Source organism: Syzygium oleosum, unplaced genomic scaffold (genome assembly GCF_021117445.2).
Source record: "Syzygium oleosum isolate NSW1041296 unplaced genomic scaffold, Sole_v2.1 Sole_v2.03, whole genome shotgun sequence".
NCBI classification, from domain to species: domain Eukaryota; kingdom Viridiplantae; phylum Streptophyta; class Magnoliopsida; order Myrtales; family Myrtaceae; genus Syzygium; species Syzygium oleosum.
This window is the reverse complement of record NW_026607487.1, coordinates 14,742,109-14,766,368: the sequence shown is the minus strand read 5'-3', so window position 1 is coordinate 14,766,368 and position 24,260 is coordinate 14,742,109. Positions and strand designations below refer to the sequence as shown.

General features: G+C 38.8%; 1 protein-coding gene across 1 annotated transcript; it reads right to left on the bottom strand.

Moving 5' to 3' along the window:
• Positions 1 to 800: 800 nt before the first annotated feature.
• On the bottom strand, positions 801 to 4,681 carry LOC115689784 (protein NRT1/ PTR FAMILY 3.1-like). Its single transcript, XM_030615936.2, has 5 exons — positions 4,494 to 4,681; positions 4,178 to 4,395; positions 2,992 to 3,566; positions 1,587 to 1,987; positions 801 to 1,460 (listed from the first exon to the last, which is right to left on the bottom strand). The coding sequence occupies exons 1-5, from the start codon at positions 4,561 to 4,563 to the stop codon at positions 973 to 975; spliced, it is 1,752 nt and encodes a 583-aa protein (XP_030471796.1). The 5' UTR covers positions 4,564 to 4,681; the 3' UTR covers positions 801 to 972.
• Positions 4,682 to 24,260: the final 19,579 nt, after the last annotated feature.

Sequence of the window (24,260 nt, the reverse complement as noted above, 5' to 3'; positions counted from 1 at the left end):
CAAGGCCCATCGATAGAATGCCTAATGAGGTTATCAACTATGAGTTCCCGGTAAGCACGGTTTTAATGAAGTATATAACATGTAGCCATGATCAGTTGACTCGAAGTATGTGCAAAAGTTAAATATAGAGTCTAGAGAATCCATGGACCGAGGGATAACATAGCTAGGATATCGGGAACAGATCATTCCTAAAGTAGCACGCAAGTTAAAACAGTTAGACATTCTTGTGGAAAATAATCAAGATGCATTCAGGAGGAATCAAAGCGAACACAAACTATACAGTTGCACCAATCAACACCTAAGCAATCAAGATGTCAAAAATCACGAAGAGCACACCAAATTATGAAAATAAGGAGATCGTTGGTGACGGATTGATTTAGAATAGATTATGTCTGAATTTGAATTTGAAATTCAAATCAGATTAATTAGGCTTCCTAATTTCATTAACCATCTTAGATTTTAAAAGCTTTCCTGGAAGTTTTGATCTTCTCATCACACTCCAATCATCTCCATGAAGAAGTTTGCGTTCAATTTCACTCGTCGAGCAAGGGTGACATTCCGATTATATAGAATTTCGCTTAATTTTCTTCTAATGACTGCATATTGTTTGATATTTTACAAAGTTCTCAAGACTTCGAGGTAAATCAAGATCCATTTACTTTCGGCTTGAAGTCAAATTCGACACTTGGATAGGTCATCGATCGTCCTCAGTTGCACTTTAATCACTAATTGAAAACACAACCCGGCAAAATATGCGTACCGGCAACCTTTCGAGGAGATCAGAAAGCTATCGCTGCATATAATTCGTAATATCAACCATGTGATCCCCGAGTATAATGCTTGATTGCTCGAATTGAACTTGAGGAAATCAGAAAGCTAAAGGACGGGGAAAATAAAAGAAGTTCAGACAGCATAGAGGATTGAAACTGTAATTTAGCCAGGGTATTTTGTCCAACCACCAGACGCTATCTGCTAAGCTCTGCTTGCAAGCTCGACTTCATCTTCCTCTGACTTGTCACCACCTTCCATTCCATGGACCTGAACAGGCTTGAACGTGTAGAACTTGGCGCAACACACGTAGTATACGAAGTTCACGGCCTGCAGCAGAGTGAGCAGCCAGTAGAAGTACTCCAGCTTGCCCCTGTTCAGGTTGTCGTCGGGGAGCCAGTTGGAACCGTCGTCCCCCGCGGTGTAACGGTGGACGACGCTCACCAGGAGGGTGCTCAGGTAGTTGCCGGCCGAGATGGTGGTCCAGAACAGCGCGGTGGCGGTGCTCCTCATGCTCTCCGGCGCCTGGTCGTAGAAGAACTCGAGGTGCCCGATCGACATGAAGGCCTCCGCGATCCCGTGGAGGCTGTACTGGGGCACCAGCCAGAAGGCCGAGATGGGGATGACCGAGTGCGGAGAGTCGGTGAGGCCATGCTGCGACGCGGCTTGCTTTCGCTTCACTTCGACCAGACCTATGGAGAGCAAGTGAACTGATTGATACGAAACAAGGTGTCTTACGACCAATGCACTTACAAAGGATGAGGTAAACCAGAGGAAACTGATCCCAATAGGTAAATCTTGAGGTCCGATCAATATACCTGCGACGAGAGTGGCGAGGATCGAGATGGCGAAGCCAATCCCCATGCGGTGGAGGAAGGTGATGCCGCGCTCGAGGCCTGTGAACCGGCGGGCGACTGGGACGAAGACACGGTCGTAGAAGGCGATGGTGGTGAGCATGCTGATCATGGTGAACACCAGCATCGACCCGGACGGCACTTGGAAGGACTTGGAGAGGCGTCGGTCCATGGTCTTGGCCTGTTGGATGGAGAAGGTGTTTTGCTGGGCATACGCCGTGAAGAGCAGGATCCCAGCGGCCCAGATCGGGCCCATGCGGATCACGGACTTGAGCTCCTCCACCCGGTGGACCGTGCTCAGCCTCCACAGGTTCGGCGACTTCGGGTCGTCTTCTTGGGTCACGAACGCCGCTTTATCAAGGAATCTGTACATTGTATATATCCATTCATATGACGTCTCTTCATTTGATTCGCAACATTTTGTAAATTACTTTATTAGTTTATCTAGCATTTCTCTTTTTAAGCACTCCTTTTCCTCTATGAACCAGAAAATTTCTGAGATTTGAATGAGTAGCATTAAACGTAATCGAAATTCGACATCTTCTTGTCGCCTCCGAGTTATACTGAACACGCATAAATCCTATTGTGACAGCAAATCGGAGTCAGGCAACGTCCTAGGATGTTCCCGGAGCACTAAGGTTTCCTTAGCCACGAGGGGCCATTGGAAAACGCAAACCTCGGCACGGAGCCGTATCTGTACAGAAGACAGAATGGCGAAAGGACACAGATCTCTGTGACAAGGAACACGGAATGTGGTATTTCGGGCGCATATCGACAAGTGATCGAGTCACCCTTGTACTTGCACCGAAATGACAACCACGATAGTTGCTTCCAACACGTAAAGTTTTTCTTCTGTTCCTTTTTCATTTCTGTGAAGGAAAGAGAAGGTGATATGCGGTGGACTGGTGAAGATGATCTTCATACGGGTTTATCTTTATCCGCTCCTTCCTATTAAACGAGAGAAAAACGAAAAAGAAATTTGCCCGGACGTGAAAATTTTGGAAGGGTATCGCATTCGACGAAGATTGTCAGAGATATATACGAACAATCATTGACTCCAACATCGCCCACATCTAATATATGCATTCTACGTCACTAACCTAATATGAGAAATATACGTGTTCACCTATGTTTCGTATATCAGTGGACTTAACTACGTTCATCATACCTGTGGCTTTGAACCTATGTATCTCCATCGCTAATCTAACATCAACCAATACGAAAGATGAGTCAAATATATTTATCTTATGGTTCGTTTGAGTGCTGGGATTATTAACCAAACAGATGTGATCCACTATAACTTGAATCCTTTCTTGACTCATGGAAACGAGTTTCTGCAATAACATTTGTGTGTGAGAGAGAGACTCACTTCATATGCTCGGTGTGCACGAGCTTCCCGCCTAAGGAAATCGCCGTGTCGAGCTCATCGTTGCGGTACAACTCCACCGCCTTCCTGTCCCCACTGACACTCACCTTCCTCTTCCTAAACGCGGCAACTGACACCTGCAACAGCCGGGTAAACGGGCTCCCCGCCGGGTCGAGGATCCGGTACAATCGGTGCCCACAAACCAATGCAATCACTGACAAGAACATGAGCACGGTTGGGATCCCGAGCCCCAAGCCCCACCCCACATCCTCCTGCACGTATACCACCACCGTCACCGCCACCAGTATCGAAACCCCCATCACGAAGTAGTACCAGTTGAAGTACTTCCACGTCTTGGTAGATTGCTTCGGGTCGGTCTCGTCGAACTGGTCGGCCCCAAACGCGACCACACAGGGCCGGATCCCACCTGACCCGATGGCCCCGAGCAGGAGAGCCATGTATAGTACTGCGAGCTGGCCTCCGTTGGCTTCTTGGCACGGCAGTGACGAGGCAGATGGGTTGCATGGAGGCGGCAGGAGTTGGGGGATCACGGCTGACAAGGTCAAGAGTGTCATTCCCTGTATGTGATTTTAATTTAACGAGCAAATTAGCAAGGAGATAATTAGTAATTAAGGTGCAACTTATACGTAAAGTCCAACATACCGAAAATGAAATTCAGTGCTAAATTACATAAAAGAAAGTGAGATTCGAGTACATGTCGTCCGCCTTTTGGAAGCTAGATTACATTGCTTTCTTTCTACTTATTATATGGTTACTTTGCATTTGTAGCACGTCTCTTATCCTTGGAAGTTGATGGACCCTAGACTGAGTTCAGTCGACCCCAGATGATGTTCTTCAGTTCAACAAGAAATTAAAGTGAATTAGCACATTATATTTGATTATTATCTACTAAACAAAAGAGGACAAAAGCGGCCACTCATCATCATTCGATAATAGCACTGCTGTCTCTATCGCTCATGCCCAGGCATGAATTTTCCCAGTCTCTCACAACAGAAATTCTCCCTACCGTCAGCGTGCAGACTCGACGTCCATCAGAATTCTTTAATCCGCTATTCCCATGTTGAGTCCAGATAGACCAGTTGAGAGACAGAGACAGAGACAGAGAGAGAGAGAGAGAGAGAGAGGGGGGGGGGGGGGGTCGTAAGAGGTTAGATATATGTATGCATACCACGACGTAGATGACGGAAGCGACCGTAATGGTCCAGAAACGGCCGGCATAGGCGTCTGCGATGTAAGCCCCGAGCAGCGGCGTCAAACTGGCGGTGCCACCGAAGTTGGTGAGAGTGTTGGCAGCTTTGGTCATCGGCATGTGGAGCTTGGTGGTCAAGTAATTTATCATGTTGGCGTTGAATCCCACCACAGCCAACTTATCGCACACTTCATTCGCTGCCCCACGTATCAATAATCACCCAAGAAAGCATATAGTAAGAGTCCTTCGTAGATAAGCCTCAGTAAGGAAGAAGAAGGAGAAGAAGAAGATCTACCAAAGATGAAGGGCATTGTGACCATCCCTCCTTTTTGCTTCGTGCCGTGCTTCTGATCTCCCTCCTCCATATCTTCTTCGATTTGGCTTTGATTTTGTTTTGCTCAGTTTCTTTCGATGAAGGATGAATCATTCACATGTATGTCTGTCTCCCCTCACGACCACTATATATAGAGTTCCTTCTTGACAGGAGGTTTTTCTCTCGCAAAATTCTCTCTCCTAATTAGTGGACGTGACATGTTCTGGTAAAAGATTTGCAAGTGGAGCTGGAGCCAAGCCCAAATTGCCATTTGAATAATGCATCATGGATTTAAGATTAATCTACTAATTAACTTGGTGTACTGAGTGACCATCTGCTAACTAAACGAGCCTTCAAACAATTGAGTTATATTTACAATCCGATGAAAGTCCCATGTTCAAAACCAACCTCAAGATACTCAGCATTATTCTTGTGATTTGTAACGTGATATTGTAGGAGCGCTCTCTTATTTTTTTTTAAGTGCGGTCGCGATTTAGAAGTTATCGGGTTGATTAGTCTCAGTCTTCCGTTTTTTCTAAAGGAAGTGAAAATCAGCTCACGATGACCCGAAAATTAGGAGCAGAGGTCGGTATCATAAACTCGTCCTTCCATCTTGTCAATCGATCAAAATAAGTGAGCTGAGTGGTATGTCGGTGGTGTTAATTATGCAAATTATATACGTTGCTTTTCGGTGTGATAGGTGCCTAACAAAATGCTTAATTAACTCTAGATCTTTCAGTTTCATAAATAAATATTATCCCTTGTTCAGCCGCATGGGTCCCAAGAAAATCCCAACCTTAAAAAGCAATGTACACTTTAATTCGCATGCAATTTGGTAAACACATATAGCTGGTGATATCATGCGGTAGTGTTGATAGGCATGGATAGCGAAGATCTTTTTTTTTTAATTAAAAAATTGTGATAGCGAAGTGCTGTTGTTTTCACCTTTTTGTGATATATTTGCATTTTTGCAGAATGTTTGAGGGGAAAAGGTTAAATGCAGAAATTGGTAATTTTTTGTCGGGTGATCATGCGCGGAAATCGAGGGGCCTAAACGTGACAAATAGCATTTGGACCGCTGTTCGGGTTGACGCATCACGCCCCGGTGGACCACTGTTCTGTTCAGTAGGGTCGCGTGACGTTTTAACCCTTTTCCGCACTTTAGTCGTGTCTTTGCTCATGAAATGGATTTGTACTACTAAGAACCAATAAGTCTTGAAAAAGGGGGTCGTGTTTCCTTCCATTCTTGGTCGTGCCATTCTTCTGATTAGAGCATGGTTCCAAGATAAAATTCGAAACTTGAGAACCGAACTGACGGGAACTTTCAAGTTCCAGTAGGTTCTTGGTTCAAAAAATTAGGGTACTTATTTCGACGAATAGGTTTCGAATTTTAGGTAAGTGGAATATGAAACATAAAATAAGTTTTTGTTTTTTTTATTTATGTCTTTATGCGATCCTATAGTATTCTATAGCGTTGGACTAGTCTGAGCTTTCATTGTTTAATAATTCATATTTTTCGTGTATCTAAATATAAGTTGTGGTAAGTGGAAGTGGTGATCATTAAAGGTGATGATTTACTATAATCGTTCAATTAATAATACGGGTAGAACTTAGGTAGACCCTAGAACCTATGACATGATAGGTTCTCGGTTTCAATGTATGCACGGTAAGTTTCAGGTTTTAGTGGAACCTGTATGAAATCTGGAACTGCTTATCCCTAATCTGACTGACGAATTATTTTAAACGAACTTTTAACCTAAATAACTCGATTTTAGAAAAGAAAAATGTACGCCCGCATCCTTCTCCTCAAATTGTGCCACTGCTGTCACCAACCATGTTTGATTCGTCGCCGTTGCTTTCAAACGTCTCTCTCTCTCTCTATCTCATAGCAATTGAGAGGTCGCGAAACCTCTATACGATTTCGGATGACCTCAGATTTGAGGTTGCCTGAGGTTGAAGGCCGAATCTCTCCACCGAGGTCGCGGTGGAGGCCTCTGCGCTTCGAAACCCGATCCTTGCGCGGGAGCACGCTTGCGAGAGAGCAAGATAGAGGGGGCGGGGGCGGGGGCGGGGGGGCGCCGGCTACCGATGTGGCAGGAGACGACGGGTACATGTCGGTGGGGTGGCCGAGGACACCATTCCAGGGGTGGGGGAGAGAGAAGATAGTAGAGAAATATATGGTCACATTGATTTGGTTTAGCTTTGAGTGTTCATTTCAAATTTGTACGGCGTCTTTTTATCCTAAGTTTACATGTCATTTATATAGGGGTTAGGTAAAAGTATGCAACTCGTTAATTAAAAGTAAGGTCTAAGCAATTTTCCTCTAATTAAAGACGGAGATAATACAGTTGTTTAAAAACTTCTTACACAAACAAGTTTAAAATTAACTAATTTATTTAATTGAATTTTCATCATTTATCTTGACGGTACAGAAAAGAAAAAAGGCCACAAGCAGGGTTGAGTTGAGACGTGCCCCAAGAACTATCTTTATTCCATTAGAAAATCAATGTCTGCTTGCAAATTATATACGTAGTATCGACAGCGCTTTCTAGGTCTACTAGGCACTTCCCCATTCTGCTCCTTAAGGAATTTCTTCTTGTGGTAGCATGTTTTCTCCATACGTGACCATCACCTTTGCCTTCTTAATCCTGCTTAACACAAAATAAGCACTTTTTTCTTACCTTTTAATTCCTATAATCGGTACCTTTGCGGGGACCTAACTAAACTTTGCCAAGGCTTTGTGGGATGCGTGCCGGGATTAGAGGGAAAAAAGGGGAAAAGAAAAGGATAATTCTTAGATCGCCGCCATTAGAATCGACAGTTGCTTGCTCGCTTGATCAACTTTATTCCAATATCAGAACTGGATGTTATGGGTCCCTGATCTTTGCGCCTAGGAGCGATCGTTTTCGCGCAAGAACTCAGCCTTTCGACACAAGATACTTCTTTCCGGATTACCATTTTCGACGAGAGAGTAGCTCAACTCGTATTTCTGGTAAACCAACCCAGAAAATCTTGGTTCCTGGGTTTGAGCAAGTTCACTTTTTGAAGCTTTTGCCGGCGATAAGAATCTCATATCAAGGAAGTAAGTAGTATACTCAAGCCATAATTTCGGATTGAAACGAGAACATGTTTTACACTTTCTTTCCCATTTTGGATTGTCCATAAATATCTCACCCTGCTTTCTGCCAAACCAGAAACAGCCACTTCCGTAGAAGAGGCAAATTTGCTGACTACCTTTCCTCAAAACGTGATCGAGATAAACTTTTTTACCATTTTTCTTCCTAAGTGAATAGTGCAAAACTTAACCGGTCGTGTGCATGTCATTTAGCTAGATAGATCAGATATGCCCAGAGTTTTGGTGGAAAAGAACGAACCATTGCACTTAGTCGTGCATTCTTGTGCATGACGTTCAGCTGAATAGGTCAATGGCCCAAATTGTTGGTAGAAAAGAATGAAAAAGTATCTATCGAGCGATTAGATATGGAATTTGGGAGGGAGAAAGTCCTAAACTTTTTAATTTGGCTAGTTTAGCCCTAAACTTTTAACGATTCCAATGTAGTCATTTCAGCAAATTCTAGCTAGGAAATCGCTAATGTGGCGGTCCAGTTATCGCCGATTGTCTTACATGGCATTGTTGGCGCTGACGTGAATGATTTTTTTAATTTTTTTCTTGTTTTCCTATTTCCCTCCGCTGATAGTCAGGGCCTCGGCGATGGCCGACAGAGGTTGTTGGCCACAGGCGAGGGTGTCGCAGCTCTCGCCGGATATGAATGGATGTATAATATCGAGCAGGCATGTGTGGACCACTCAACTTACTCACTACAAAAGAGTTTGGAATTTCATTCTTATTTCGTAATGGCTTTGATACAAAGGAATTTGGGACGCGGCATGAAATGAAATGCACATTCATGTTTGTGTGGGTATTGCCTGTGCTTTTTACAAGTAACCGGGACAGATTGTCACACGCACAACATTCGAATTCTTTTTCTCCTGTGTTGGTGGTGTTTGGGGTCTGATAAGATCGTGTGAACCGCATCCTCCCTTCGTTGGGCCTCGAACTCATATCCTTCGATTGCGGGAAAAGCAAGTGTGAGGCAAAAGAGAGTATTTTGGACGGCAGTCATGTCACAAGTCGGCCTATGAGAGATACTTTCCAAATTCAAAACGCAAAATTTAGATGACATCTAGGTCACTCTCGCGTCATAACTACGTGATTGGTTTGTGTGAAGGTGCACGTATGAAGGTACTAGGCGAAAAGACACCTCAAATCGAACATATGAGATAAGACGGAGCTGTTAAGATATTTTTATTAGTCATAACTCATTAACTTAAATTTTTAAGTGAAGGCAGCTCAACTTCATATGTTAAGGGACTTAGACTTGGCTTCTTATTGACGATATCTCCATACATACGTATGGGATTTCTATTGCGTCTCAGTTCTGACTCTTTAATTGAGGTGGCGGATGGTTTCTTCTCACTTTCTGCAACTAAACTTTTGAGTGAATTTACGTCAATTTGAATATGTTAACGGGCTCGGACTTACATTCCCTTTTCATGATATTGACAAGCTCAGACTTAAACTTTATCCTAATGATTTCTCGAGTGAAGATATCTAGTTTATGTTTCTCGACGCGAGATTTAATCGTACCATGACAAACATGCATGCATGCTTCAACGAACAAGTGACGCGTAGATTACAAAGTTTAAGTGAATAATATTTCAAGAATATACGAGGCTCACTGCGGTCGTATATGCACAAATACTTTCATTTCCCTCCTCCCAAGGACAAACATGCGCATACGAAAACAAGTTAAGATCGACCAAATGATAGGAACCAGAAACAAAAAGATAGCGATGAAACTCCACGGGACTGACGCTAGCGATGATGCAATCAAAGGGAAGAACGAAAGACAACCGAAAGGAAGAGCACTCGATCCGACGCGGATCACGGATTTTTATGATAGCTTCACTTAGCTGACGATCAAATCAAAATTTCAAAGCATGTTTGTCTCCTTCTCGCAGTTGTCTTGTACGCACCTTCCATCACTCCCTAATTTTTTAGCGGTTGATCTGTAAGCCACGTGCCCGGCAAGTTCAAGTGGAATCTGGCAAGATGATCGCACTTTCCACCGGCCGCACATCCACTAATCTCTCTCTCTCTCTCTCTCTCTCTCTCTCTCTCTCTCTCTCTCTCTCTCACGATTCAAATTCAATTGAGTAACATTAGGTAAAATAAAACAGATTTACTAAATTAATATGCTAAGCGATGTGGTAATTAACGTATCTAGAGGGTCGTGGTGTTTCAGCCCCTCTAGTCCAAAAGTTCTTTTAAACAAGGAAAATTGGATAAAATATCAAATCTTATGTAAGGAATACCATGTAAATTTCAAGTTTTTATTTGGTTCAATCAAGTTACAAGTTTTTCAAGTGATGCAATCGGATCTTAACTCTTTCCTCACAAGCACAATCAAATACTAAACATATATTGAAAAGTGCAATTTAAAGCTATCGCGAATGCAAATTTCAAGTGCCACCTATGCAATTACTTTTTACTATTCATGAAAAGACTTGATTGCATTTTTTAGAAAAATATTTACAACCTGATTGCACCAATCAAAAAGATCTAAGACTTGGTCATATTCCATATAAAATATTTAAGATTTCACGATGCACTTTCCTTTTTCAAGTAACAATATTTTGTTGAGAAAAGAATGTCTCTCCCTAGTCCGTAAAGCATTTGTTATGCAACTAAACAAAAAAAGATGTTCCAATTTTTTTTTCGATGCCCTAGCTTTTTCGATTAATATTGTAGTCTACATGGTGATTCCAAAAATTCTACGTACTTCTCAAATCTAATCGACTTGTATTTCTTCTACTTTTCATATAACTATTAATTTGCATTCTGAATTTGGTATTAGACCATAATTTTATTTGGTGTCAGTCACCATTGTGCCTTTATTTTTATAGAAACATCATTCATCCTCTTGAATTACTCCTATGACTGCTTTAAATTCCTCACCCACTAGAAACTCCCATATCAAAAGGCAAAACCCTAATCCTAGCTTCAACCTTCAACCGCACCAACACCACTAGCCTCGTTGCTGTTGCCACCATCTGCTGCCAAAAGGGTTGCTACGACAATACATGGAGAATTAGAGTTTTCAAGGAATTGATCATTTAGGAGTTAGGGATCTGCAGGAATGTTAACTGGGTCTTTCTTGTCAGCAGTTAATATAAATGCATCTAGACCGATCTATGTAGCAAAACATTGCGTCCTTTCTAGTGAGGGGAAAAATGTGGGATAGACCTCAATCATCATTCGCGAAAGTAGTGTGAAAATCGTACGCAGATTTCAATCATCATCTGTGAAATGTGGGGCGTGATCTAAGTGGGACCTTGGAAGAAATGTGACACTTGAATGGCCCCAATGATTGAACCTCCATGCAATCATCACGGCCCTAAAGAGGTGAACGAAACTTTTACTTCCTTTTTATCTTCGTGGTCGGAGCGCACTGGCATTGCATGAGCATAAGAGTTCTCTTATTATAAGATATATTCATCTTTTAATTACCTTTTGAACTTTTTTATGGTGACCTTTTCTTTTTTTCCTTTGGCCTACTTTCTACGGTGGCTTCGTGATGAAAAAAACCAAAAGATTGAAACACATGATACCTAACGGGAAAGAGAGTAGTGGTCCGGCCCTTTCTAGGAAGAAAGTAATGTTCTAGAATGTAAAAAGGGTATCTTTTAGATATTATAATGTGTCATATGTTATTGGGATAATGACACAAATGATCCCTAAACTTTGGTATAATATGCAATGTGGTCCATGAACTTTAGTTCAACGTGCAATGTCGTCCTCGAACTTTTAATTTGTTTAATATGGTCCCTGAACTTTTGATTAATGTTTAAACTGATTCCTAAACTGTATGAAAATATCCAATGTTATCCTTCAATTAATTTAAGTTTAGAGACAAACATCGAACATCTTCATATAGTCCATGGACTAATTTGAACATTTACCAAAAGTTTAAGGACCATATTGAATAAATTAAAAGTTCAGGGACAGTATTGCACATTGTGCTAAGGTTTAGAGACAACATTGAACAAATTAAAAGTTCATGGACCACATTGCACATTGAGTCAAAGTTCATGGACCACATTGCACATTGAGTCAAAGTTCAAGAACCATTTATGTCATTTTCCTTATGTTATTCGATAAAGAGCAAATCGTTCTTTTTAGGTTCGTATTCAAAGTTTCCCCAGGAGTAGGCGGAATGCTCATTGGTCGGGCCTAGGCAAGTCACCTTTCTTTTGAAATGATCGTTTGTGTTCAAAGTTTAGAGTTTAGTGTTATTTTATGTTGTCACTTTTTGTTTTGGTCGGATTATATTGTCACTTTATCTATGGGTTTTATACTATTTTTCTCTCTCACATTAGAAATTTGGGCTTATTATATCCTGATTCTGCTCACTGGTAAATATCAAATTGAAATATCAAAAAAACATATAACTTATAATCTCTGTCAAAATATATATGGGGAGGCCAAGCCTCCAACCCCTTGCCGAAGTCCTGCTTGCGCACTTACCTGGCATCGAATTCTATTTCTCAAACTTAAGAAATTCAGCCGAACTCGTCCATTTATGGTTGAGCCCTCGGGCCGCTCACCCGTTGATCAAGTTTTAAGTAGGAGGTGTGCGAGCTAGATCAGTTAAATAGGTTAGGTTTGGGTGATTGCAAAATGCGAAACACCTTAGATATCTTCAATCAGTGATTGTACGGCGTTCACACTCATGATTGTGATTGCAAAAGGAGGCTTCTAATGCAAAATGATGATTGAGCCAATATGATTAGATCAAAAAGATGCACGCCAATCTAAGACGAACAGGATTGGAGCTCATGAATGCATTATGTTCGGATCTCCAATGGCGTCGACAGCTCTTTACTCGGTCCTTGATTTGTGATTACTATCTTCTCTAATCTTCTTACGGAATAGACAGCTGTCGGTCGGCCATTAATCTCTTATAGTGCTCATTGAGGAGCAAAGTTCACGATGCTTTGGTTGTATGTATCACTAGACATTGGATTGCCTTACTCATAGCAACTTTTACAGGAGGGTCCTCATTTCGTTTACATCCTGTAGAAAGTTTGATATCTACGAATTGTTTTAGATGCATGTCCTAAATTTTAAATTCCAAAAATGACTGTATTATATCATATCTAGTGGAGATCAGACTTTATAAAACTCGAGTATGAATGGAGTTCATTCGAATTACTAGCATTTTAAATGGTTTCTATATTAACAAGTGCTCCCGAGATATTATGTAAACGTCCTTTATGAAGAAGAATTTTTTTATTTCTAATGCACTGATTATACATAACACGAGAAAGCACCGCATTGAAAATAACCAATTTCCTTAAGTATGTGTTTAACAGGTGCCCCGGAACACTTGTTACTCAAGATTCTTTTTTAATAGCAATTAAAGTACCAAATGTCAACTGATAACTGACTAGAGTGTTACGCTCCTCCCAATTTTGACTATACGGATTAATTACAAAGTCACACAAGTCCGTGACTTTTAAGAGTGGCTCGAAGAGTTGGAGACAACATAACTCAAACTCGAGATCTGTCCTTGATAGGGGTGACCATGGGCCGGGTCAAGAAGGCTATTGCCCAAATTTTGGCCCATCCCTAAGCCGAACATTGGGGCTTCAGACCTTTATAGCCCATCCAAATTTTGGCCTAGCGAAGGACACGGGTAGGCATTGAAGGGAAAGGATAGAGTTGACAAATGAACCATCCTATTTCCTTGAATCGATCCTTGAATTCAAGCATGTGATCCATGTTATCCAAAAAGTAATGAGCAGCTCTTTATTCTTGTTGCAAGCGAATACACTCTAGAAAAAACCAGGGCATAATTTGCATTGAGGCATCTTGCTGCATGCATAGGCAGATGTATCCCCGTAGCAAGTCATGAAAGTGTTCATGCACAGCTCAGCTAGAGAGGATAAGTTTTTATTCTGTTATCGGACTTGTTTGACTAATAGTATCCGTTACTGTCCCTCCTTGTTGTCTTTTCTTTTCCTCTCTCTTTCTATTTTGATATCTTCCAAATGGGATAATATACCAATATTGATATTGATGTTTAATTAATACTGAGTTAAAAACAAAGTAATGTTGTGTGGGTAAATTGAGGAAACATCGCCCTTTTCATTTTGTATATATGACTAGAACATGATGCGCTTATCATCAACAAATTTTAATACTAATTTTGTGAGTAATAATAAGTCCATAATCATGTATATACTTTTTTAGCTTGTTGAATAAACTACACTAAACTTATAAAATTATGCACTAATTATTTTTTCTTACAAAATTAAATATTTCAACACCATACGCCAAACCAAACTTTTAATCGTATTGCTGTTTGTGTGAACTTATGAATTATGATTGTGAAAACATTTGATAAATCTTATAAATACTGATGATTTGAAAAAGAAAATAAAAAAGAAAAAAGAAAAGAAAGATAACTGGAAAATTGAGAAAGAATATAAAAAGAAAAAATAAGATGATGCTCGTATCATCAACAAATTTTAATACTAATTTTGTGAGTAATAATAAGTCCATAATCATGTATACTTTTTTAGCTTGTTGAATAAACTACGCTAAACTTATAAAATTATGCACTAATTATTTTTTCTTGCAAAATTAAATATTTCAACACCACACGCCAAACCAAACTTTTAATCATATTGTTGTTTGTGTGAACTTATGAATTATGATTGTGAAAACATTTGATAAATCTTATAAATACTGATGATTTGAAAAAGAAAATAATAAATAAAAAAGAAAAGAAAGATAACTGGAAAATTGAGAAAGAATATAAAAAGAAAAAATAAGTGGGGCAACGAGGGTTGAGAAAAAATGGAAAAAGAAAGAGTGGAGAGAAAGTTTTTGGGAAGATGACACGTGGCATGGGCTTTACTCACCACACACAACTATCCTAGATAGAGAAACTCTTAAAGATAAGCTTATTTTTATTATTTGCTTGATGATATAAACGAGGGGAGCAGACCCCTATACAACGGTACATCTCCTCTTAATCAAAAGGTGAAGGTTTTATCTCTCAATCTACCGACTACTGTACATCTCTCCTTAATCAAAAGGTGGAGGTTTTATCTCCCAATTTATTGGGATGAATTTCCTAAAAAACCCCCAACTTTTGGTCAAGTCCTAAATCTGTCTCGAACTTTTTTTTGTCTCAGAAAAAACCTCAAAATTTAAGTTCAATCCCAAATCTGTACCAAATTTTGTTTTGTGTAAAAGAAAAAGCAAATTTCAATTTATTTTAAAAAATATACCCATGTGATTCAGTCCCAACTTGACATGGCACTTTCACGTCGATAACAAATCCACATCATCAAAGTAATAAAGCAATAGGTATAAACCGACTTCGCATTTCCACTTCAATAACAAATTCAACCCAACAAAACTTGTTGAAATTCTCCAAAATAAAACCATTCTAGGATATGAAAGTTAGGGACGATAACAAATCTACCCCAAAAAACTTTTTTTAATTTAAAAAAACACCCAATTTTTAGGTTCAGTCCAAATTTGCCCCAAACTTTTCTTTGTCTAAAAAAAAGCCCCGTTATTTTGTTGATGTGGATTTGTTATCGACGTGGGAGTACCACGTTAAGTTGGGACTAGATCACGAATGTATATTTTTGAAAATAAATTGAATTTTAGTGATTTTTTTTACACAAAACAAAATTTAGGGTAGATTTGGGATTAGACTTAAAGTTTGGGATTTTTTCTGAGACAAAAAAAGTTCGGGGCAAATTTGAGACTTGACCTAAAGTTGGGGGTTTTCTAGGGAATTAGGCCTAATCTATTGACTACCCACATTAATTACAAAAACACTCTATAATAGTATACATTTCTCATATTGCCTTTAAGAATATTCTAGAGTACACAAGAAACACTAAGTCCATAGAAGCTTCAAGGCTCGCTCGGTCTTCTTGGATCATCCTTGGTCCTTCATGCGTTGAAAACCTCTAGACCGTGACACGTGTCCCTCCCAAGAACTCCCCTTGCATATATACTGAAATATTAACTTGCTCGTTGCCACAACCAAAAAAATTAAGACTTTGATATTGTAGCTTGCTTAATCGTCTGCTTAATCTTTTTTCAATTTTTCAAAATTCATAATACTCTCTCTAATATCTTGATTTATCTAAATACATTTCCAAGTAAAGTTTACACAGTTTTATTATAAACATGCTCTAAGATTTTTGAGGATCCATCTATCAACCAATGAGAAAAATAACTCCAAAGTTACCTTTGTATGTAAGGAGTACGTGTCAAATTTAGAGGTGGGAGACTTATTAAAATGATTAATTTCGTAGTCATCCATGTTTGGTCACAATAAAATCAAAGAGGTGATTTTTTAAATGGGAGATTCCATGTTAACTATAATGCTTAGATGACTTGATTAGTGAAAAGGGATCATTTATAATGAAGTGGCTAACAAGAGACCGAGAAGGGTGAATTGGTCTATTTCAAAACTTTCGTGGAAGACTTAAACAAATTCTCTTCTTAGAACAAAAACAATTGCGTAAATGAAAATGCTTCGATGAAAGAGTTGAAAAGTTAGAGGAATTTGCAACAAGATGTAAAATGGCTTGGTCAATCTCTTTCACCTACGTCCACTCTCTTAAACTAACAACCACAAATCAGGCTAAAATCCACAATTAATCTCAAGAGATTGCAGATAATGACCAGTGCCGCTTTTACTCCAAGCTTAGTAGAAAACTCTACAATACACAAACACCTCTATCACTATAAACACTATTTGTTCACAAGCCCACAACCGTTTCAGAGAATACCAATCTGAATACTAGCAGTATATTACAATGAAGAGCACAAGAGTATTCTGGACAGAGAGAATAGAGGCTTTTCTAATCTTTACAACTCCTCTGTAATCCTTAAGTCCCTTATACAATCTTCCAAGCTTCAACCTAGCCGTTGGAAGTCTTCTCAGGGTCAAAGGATCCATTGGACACACACTCCACCTTAGAAGGACAACACTCCTCCTTAGCAGGACTTACCAGCTGCAGTTCAGGCTATTTTTCCGGGATATGTATACTAGAAATCCTAAAACTTATCACAAAAGTGCAATTAAGTCCTAAAACTTTCAAAAAGTATAAACAAGTCATAAAACTTGTCACGAAAGTGCACTTGAGCAAGTGCAAATAAGTCCTAAAACTTGTCACGAAAGTGCAAATAAGTCCTAAAACTTGTCACAAAAGTGCAAAAAAGTCCTAAAACTTTCAAAAAGTACAATCAATGGAAGGATTTGATTGAACCAATTTGACAAATTTTAGGACTTGTTTGCACTTTTTTAAAGTTTTAGGACTCAAGTGCACTTTCGTGACAAGTTTTAGGACTTGTTTACACTTTTTGAAAGTTTTAAGACTCAATTGCATTTTCATGACAAGTTTAAGGACTTTGAATGCACTTATCCCCTATTTTTCCTAAGCAAATAGGACATTTCCAGAAGTAGAGGCTTCTGCTTCTGTCACTTGTCTAAAACTTTTAAGTGTTTACACAAATAAGGAAATACTGTTTTGATTTTTCTATAGGCTGCTTTTTCTGCGGATATAAACCTTGAGATAATTGACCAAAAAAAGAAAGACCTCGAGGTAGATATTTGAAGTGAATTTGAATTCAAATCAAATTAGAATATGATTTGCGTCTTCTTATCCAGGAATACAGAGGCACTCAACCTTGTTTTTGCCTCGTCAATAAGAAGACCTGCTTAAACGATGGTTCTTCCGGTCCTTTCACATTTTTCGCTTAAACTGAATATTCACCTTCTATTCCATGGTTCTTCAAGCAAATTGACGACTTCGATTCTATCAAGCTATTCACCTTATATGATCCATCCAAGTCATCCCAAACTTCTTGTTCTGCTACTTGTTCACCTTCTACTCGTGTCCATCTATCTTTTAGACATTTTCTTTGCCCAGTACCGTATTCACCTTGAGTAGAGGCCGAGCACTCCCAGCTTTTTGACGATCTTGTTAGGACTCCATCTTGCATATATTGTCAGTTGCGTCTATCAACTCGTTCTACACCATTAATGCCCAAATCAATAACTTTGGATTATTTTATCATTTTCAGGGATTTTTCCGAACAAAAAAATAATATACCTCCTTTGCAAATAGTGAATTCGTGATCATGTATAAGACATATTCGTATGCAGTCACTGTCAAAAAACTTAAACACTGTGAAAGTATTTTATTTAGGAACTTAAATAGAAATTTTGACACTTATTAATTACTAATATCAAAATTTGTAACGGCACTTTAAGTAATGTGACCTTTTATCATGCTAATATTTGGCGCAAGAGAAAGAATTGTATAATATAGCTTCAAAGGGAAAAAGTGAAGGTTAATATATAAAATGAAAGGTAAAAGTAAAATGAAAGAAAAAAGTAGAAAGGAGAAAGTGACTGTTGACACCTAAATTTTACCCCATCGAGGGTTGCTTGCGAGGAGGTCGTGATAATGATGTACATGGTATATCCTTCTCAAAATCTCCTTTAGTGCATAGAATAGATAAATAGATATTTAAGTATATTACTGTCAAAAGATGCATTAGTAATTGAAAGGTGAAAAACGAATATAAAAACTATAATATATGGATTAAAGTGTGGGAAAATAGGCAATGGAAAATGGTTAGAGTAAAGAATGCACTCTACTCTTCCTAAGGTGGTTTACGTATCTTTTCGCCAAATAACATACTTGCGCTTCGCTGTGCACTATTATTGTTTATTATCATATTTTACTCATACTATGATTATAGCATTATTTACTTTCTAATTTAACTTGAGAAGTAAAACAAACCAAGTCATTTAAAAAATATACTATACTATAAATAACATGAGATATTCATTGATCAATTATATTCGCTTAACCGTGCTTGTGAAGTATAAAGAGCATCACACATGACATATTTTTATCCCGACTTATATCCTTTTTATATCTGACCTTATCCTCTCTTGGACAGCGACCAAATATAGATAATATAAAATCTATCATATATCGACTTTTATTCTGATCACCATTTGTAGCTGTATAGGAGTGTCAACGGTTTGGTTCAGGTTTTCGAAAAATCCGAACCGTTGGGTGTGCCTCAGCTTTGAACTGAACCGAACTGAACATAACCCGAACCGAAGACCCGATTTGGTTCTGTTCTTTTTTTTTTTTTGTGGCCTGCTCAAACTCACTCAACCAAAATAAGCCCCAAACGTCGCATAACCAAACCAACCAGTGGACATTTTCAGTTCCATTCGGTCCCGTTAATTGAACTGGAAAAAAAAACTTGTTATTTTTTCATTATCCAAACCGAAAAAGCGCGAAATTTCGGTTCGGGTTTTGACACCCCTAGCAATAGGCATTTCAAACACAAACATTTGAACAACGATCACCTCAAAAAGCTATATGGAACCTGCTATAAACCTAATCAACCAGTAAAAAGCAAGTCTCACAATACATAACAGCCCCACCTTTGCCCTAGAACAGCCATTACTCTTGTGACTCGACTACTTAAATAAAAAAGATTAAAAGCTTCAGACTTAACGTGAAATTAAATTGTGATCTAAGCGTTTATGCGATTGATACATTGAGGTTCCTAGTACGACGAAACGAAACTCCCGCGGCATAAGATTCTTTTCTTGGGCAGACTACCCTGTAAAATCGCATTGGATGTGTGTCCGCCTATAAATATCTCTCCTAAATTTTGCGTGGTAAAATATTGTAATGGACTGCAACGAGAACAAGGCAATCATCTGTTGCTGAGCCTCATTAGCAAACCAATGCAATCAAAGGGCAAAATAATCACATTGGTGCACGAAACTTGCAAAATGACAACAGGCAATAAATAGTGAAGCAAGTACACTATTAGAATGAATAACCAAGACAACTATGTATAGAGAACAGAAATTCAAAGTAACCAGGAGAGCCTGAAATACCACACTCCAATAACACAAAATATTAAATGTCAAAGGTTAACAAGATGCAACTGGAAGGGGGAAGGACACTGGTAGACATTAGAGGCAAAGCATAGAGAGAACAAATGAACCATCCTATTTTCTCGAAGCAATCTTCATGTTCATGTATATGATCCAAAAAGTAATTAGCAGCCGACTCTTCATTCTTGTTGGGCAGGAGGATTTGCAGCTTGCCCAGGGATACCCTGATAAGTGATAGCAAATATAAATTATCACTATTTTAAACCAACAGATGCAAGCAAAGATTTTGACTAATAGCAACTATTCGCTAAAGAGCTTCAAATGCACGAATGATGAGCATCTACCAGCACTTTTCTATGGACATCCTTGTAGTCATACAGTGCCAAGAACTTCAAGTTTCAAGAACATGGTAACTTGAAACAGAAATGAGTTGGCTTCAAATGGTAGGCATCCCTTGAGTTGCATGTCTAGAACTAATGATAACTTCCCCGAAGCCAGAGAAAAAATAGGGCACTTATCACACTATCTTTCTCTGGCCTCTTTGCAATTCTTGAAGTATGTGCCATTTATCAAGGCAAAAATATTAAAGCAGCACAAAAGACTTTGCAGCCTCCCCATCGGTAATGATACCGTTAATCGCAGTAACACAAAGTAGTTCTTTCTAAGATCAGGTGTAAGATTTTACTAACCTTTGTTAAGATGATTACCATGCAACCATTGTCGGCAACTTTATTTTCCGTCCATGGTAGTTTCATCGCGGAGGACTTTCCATTGATGGATTAGCATCTGTCGAGAGGCTGGAAACATACTTGCTCCTTGAACAGTTTCGATTTTTTTCTTTGGATCAGAAACCTGTAAAAAGCCGCAAAAAGAATAAGCAATTAGGAAACGCTTACCTACTTAATTGTCTGGAAAGATTAATGGAAGTTTTGCTATCAAGAAGCAGATCAGCTCCATTCCCACAACTTTTGCATACAACATTCACATTCACTCGCAAACAAACAAAAAAAAGAGAAGCAACTTGCTTCCCCCCAACTTAACAAAAGGAACAACAACAAACCCAACCAAGAAAATAGAACACTTGACGGAGAAGCATGTGAATGCAAATAAAATACTTAGAGAACACAGCAGTGAAGAAAGCACTTGAACCCGAAATTTCTATTCGGCCAGACGAAACACAGAGCCAAACCATTCCAAAAAAGATCGGGACTAACCAACACTCACCAATCGCGCAATCCAATCGCACGAGAAGAACTTTCCCACTGGACGGAAGATAAAACCAAAACACATAACATCAGATAGCACAAAAGCGGGGCAATCGAAAAAAAAAAAACTAACAGCAGGCGCAACCGAAGCACACACAGAGCCGAACACACTAGGGATCAATCGCAAGCCTAAACCAACAGATACAAGGCCAAAAGGCAACAAAACCACCAAAAGTGGAAGAAACTGACCGTCCCTTGGGGCTCCACTTCTATTGCAAAGTTGGCGCCCTGGAAAGAATTGACAAAAATCTTCATCTCGAACCGATCTCCGCGATATTATTTGCTTCCCCTCCCAATGTGAACCGATCGTTTCGCTCTTCGTCGGAATTGCAACTTCTAGGGAAAGAGAGAGTGAGTTAGATTGACGACTTTCCCCAGCCGACGATGCGCAGGCGAGAGAAGGGGAGTGACGGCACGCAGAGTGAATTTAGGGTTTTTAGCGCGACGTGCGTGTTGAGGGTTTGCATGGAAAGTGAATGGGGTTGGTTTCTAGGGTAAAGAGAGGAGAGTTGCTAGATTTTTGCTGCTAACCGGATATGTTACAGTTTTGGAAATTTCCCTTTCTCGACTAGTTTTAGGCTTTTTGATATCTTCCAATTGGGGCAATATGTTAATATTGTTATTGATGTTTAATTAATACAGAGTTAAAAACAAAGTAATTTTGTATGGGTAAGTTGAGGAGGCACCACCTTTTTATTTTGTATGACTAGAACATAATGTACCTATGAGCAACAAATTTTAATTACTAATTTTGTGAGTAATAATAAGTCCATAATCGTGTATACTTTTTAAGGTTGCTGAATAAATTGCGCTAAACTTATAAACTTACGCACCAATTATTTTTTCCTTGCAAAATTAGATATATCAACATTACCAAATTATGCACGCCAAACCAAGCTTTTAATCGTATTGCAATTTGTTTGAACTTATGAATTATGATAGTGAAAACATTTGATAAATCTTTTAAATATCAATAGTTTGAAAAAGAAAATAATAAAATAAAATGAAAAGGAAAGACAACGGAAAATGGAGAAAGAATATAAAAGACAAAATATGTAGGGCAAAAGGACTTGTTGACAGAAAATGGTAAAAGAAAGACTGGAGAGAAAATTCTTGGGGAGACGACACATGTCCTGAACAGCCCTTGCATATATACTGAAATATTAACTCAGCGCATTGCCACAATCAAAAAAAATTTAACAATCACAACATTATGAATATTTTCGTAAAATTTTTTGATATTGCACCTTGCTTAATCGTTGGCTTAATCATTTTTTTATTCTTCAAAACTTGTAATAGTCTCTCTAATATCTTGATTTATCTAAATACATTTATCGAGTACTGTTTACACAGTTTTATAATAAAGATGCTCTAAGATATTTGAGGATCCATTAATCAACCAATGAAAAAAATAACTCCACAGTTACCTTTGTATGTAAGGACTACGTGTCAGATTTTAGAGTTGAGAGACTTACTAAAATGAATAATTTCGAAGTCATACATGTTTTGGTCACAACAAAATCAAAGAGGTAATTTTTTTAAATGGGAGATTCAATGTTAACTACAATTGCTTAGATGACTTGATTAGTGAAAAAGGATAATTTGTAATGAAGTGGCTAACAAGAGACCGAGAAGGGTGAATTGGTCTATTTCAGAACTTTCGTGGAAGACTTAAACAAATTGTCTTCTTAAAACAAAAATAATTGCATAAATGCAAATGCTTCAATGAAGCAAATAATGAAAGAGTAGAAGAGTTAGAAGAATTTGCAAAAAGATGTATAATGGTTTGGTCAATTTCTTTCACCTACGTCCACTTTCTTAAACTAACAGCCACAAATCAGGCCGAAATCCATTATTAATCTCAAAAGATTGCTGATAATAGCAGGTGCTGCTTTTACTCCAAGCTTAGTAGATAACTCTACAATACACAAACACCTCTATCACTATACTCTGTTTGTTCACAGATTACAAAGCCTGCAACCCTTTCAGAGAATACCAATCTATATATTAGCAATACATTACAATTGAGAGCACGAGAGTATTCAGGATAGAGAGAACAGAAGCTTTTCTATTCTGTTGGAAGCTACATAATCCTCCAAGCTTCATCCTAACCGTTGGAAGTCTTCCCAAGGTCGAAGGATCCATTGGACACACACTCTGCTCAGCAGACTTTTTTTTTTTTGGTCGGCTGCTCAGCAGACTTACCAGCTGCAGTTCAGGCTATCTTTCCTCAGCAAAAAGAACATTTCCAGAAGTAGAGGCTTCTACTCCTGTCACTTTTCCAGAAGTAGAGGCTTCTACTCCTGTCACTTGTCTAACTCTTTAGGTATTTAAACAAATAAGAAAGTACTGCTTTGATTTTTCTCTAGGCTGCTTTTTCTGCAGATGCACACCTTTAGATAGCTATCAGACACGATTTTGAATTCAAATCAAATTAGAATATGATCTTTATCTTCTTGTCGGGGAACATAGAGACACTCAACCTTGTTTCTGCCTCATCAATAGCAAGAGCTGCTTCTACGACCGTTCTTCCAGTCCTTTCACGTTTTTCGCTTAAACTAATATTCACCTTCTATTCCATGGTTCTTTCAAGCATATAGGCTACTTTGAATCTATCAAGCTATTCACCTTATATGATCCAAGTCTTCTTCCCGAACTTCTTGTTCTACTGCTTGTTCATCTTCAACCTGTGTCCATTTAGCTTTTAGACACTTTCTTCGCCCAGTAAATTATTCACCTTTAGTAGAGGCAGAGCACTCCCAGCTTTTTGACGGTCTTTTTAGAACTCCATCTCGCATATAAATTGGCATTTGCGTCTTATCAATTGGTTCTGCACCATTAATGCCCACATTAATAGCTTTTAACTATTTTGTCATATTATTTGAGCAAAAAAGTTTTGTTTTGTCATATTTAGGGAGTTTTCCAACAATAAATAATATACCTCCTTTAATCATATGTATAAGAAAAAATCATATGCAGCCACTATCAATAAACTTTAATACTGTGAGAGTATTTATTTGGGTAAGGGAAAGTCTCACGATTTGATTTCTCCCATACCCACAAAGGCTGAAAAGTAGGGTTTTGTGGCATTTGGGTGAAGTGTGAGAGATGCAAAAGGATTGACACAACTGGTTCGCGGGAGTGGCATCAAGGTATTTGTGCTAGAAACTTAGGAATAAGATGATTATTACCTCAAAATCTTTAAAGAGAGAGTAGGCGTCCCATACCCAAACTAGTCGCGTGCTGATGTTGCTCTCCTCTAATGATGGTCAGCAGGCTGAAACCGGTATATGTGCTGTACCTGAGCTGAATTAGGCATGGTACTGTCAATTATGAGTATGCATTTCGCTATATTATCCATAGGAACAATCCATTAAGGGAAGGCGAGCCAAGTGTTTTGACTCATCAGACAATAGACGCGCTTGTTCTTGGCTAGAAAACTTTTG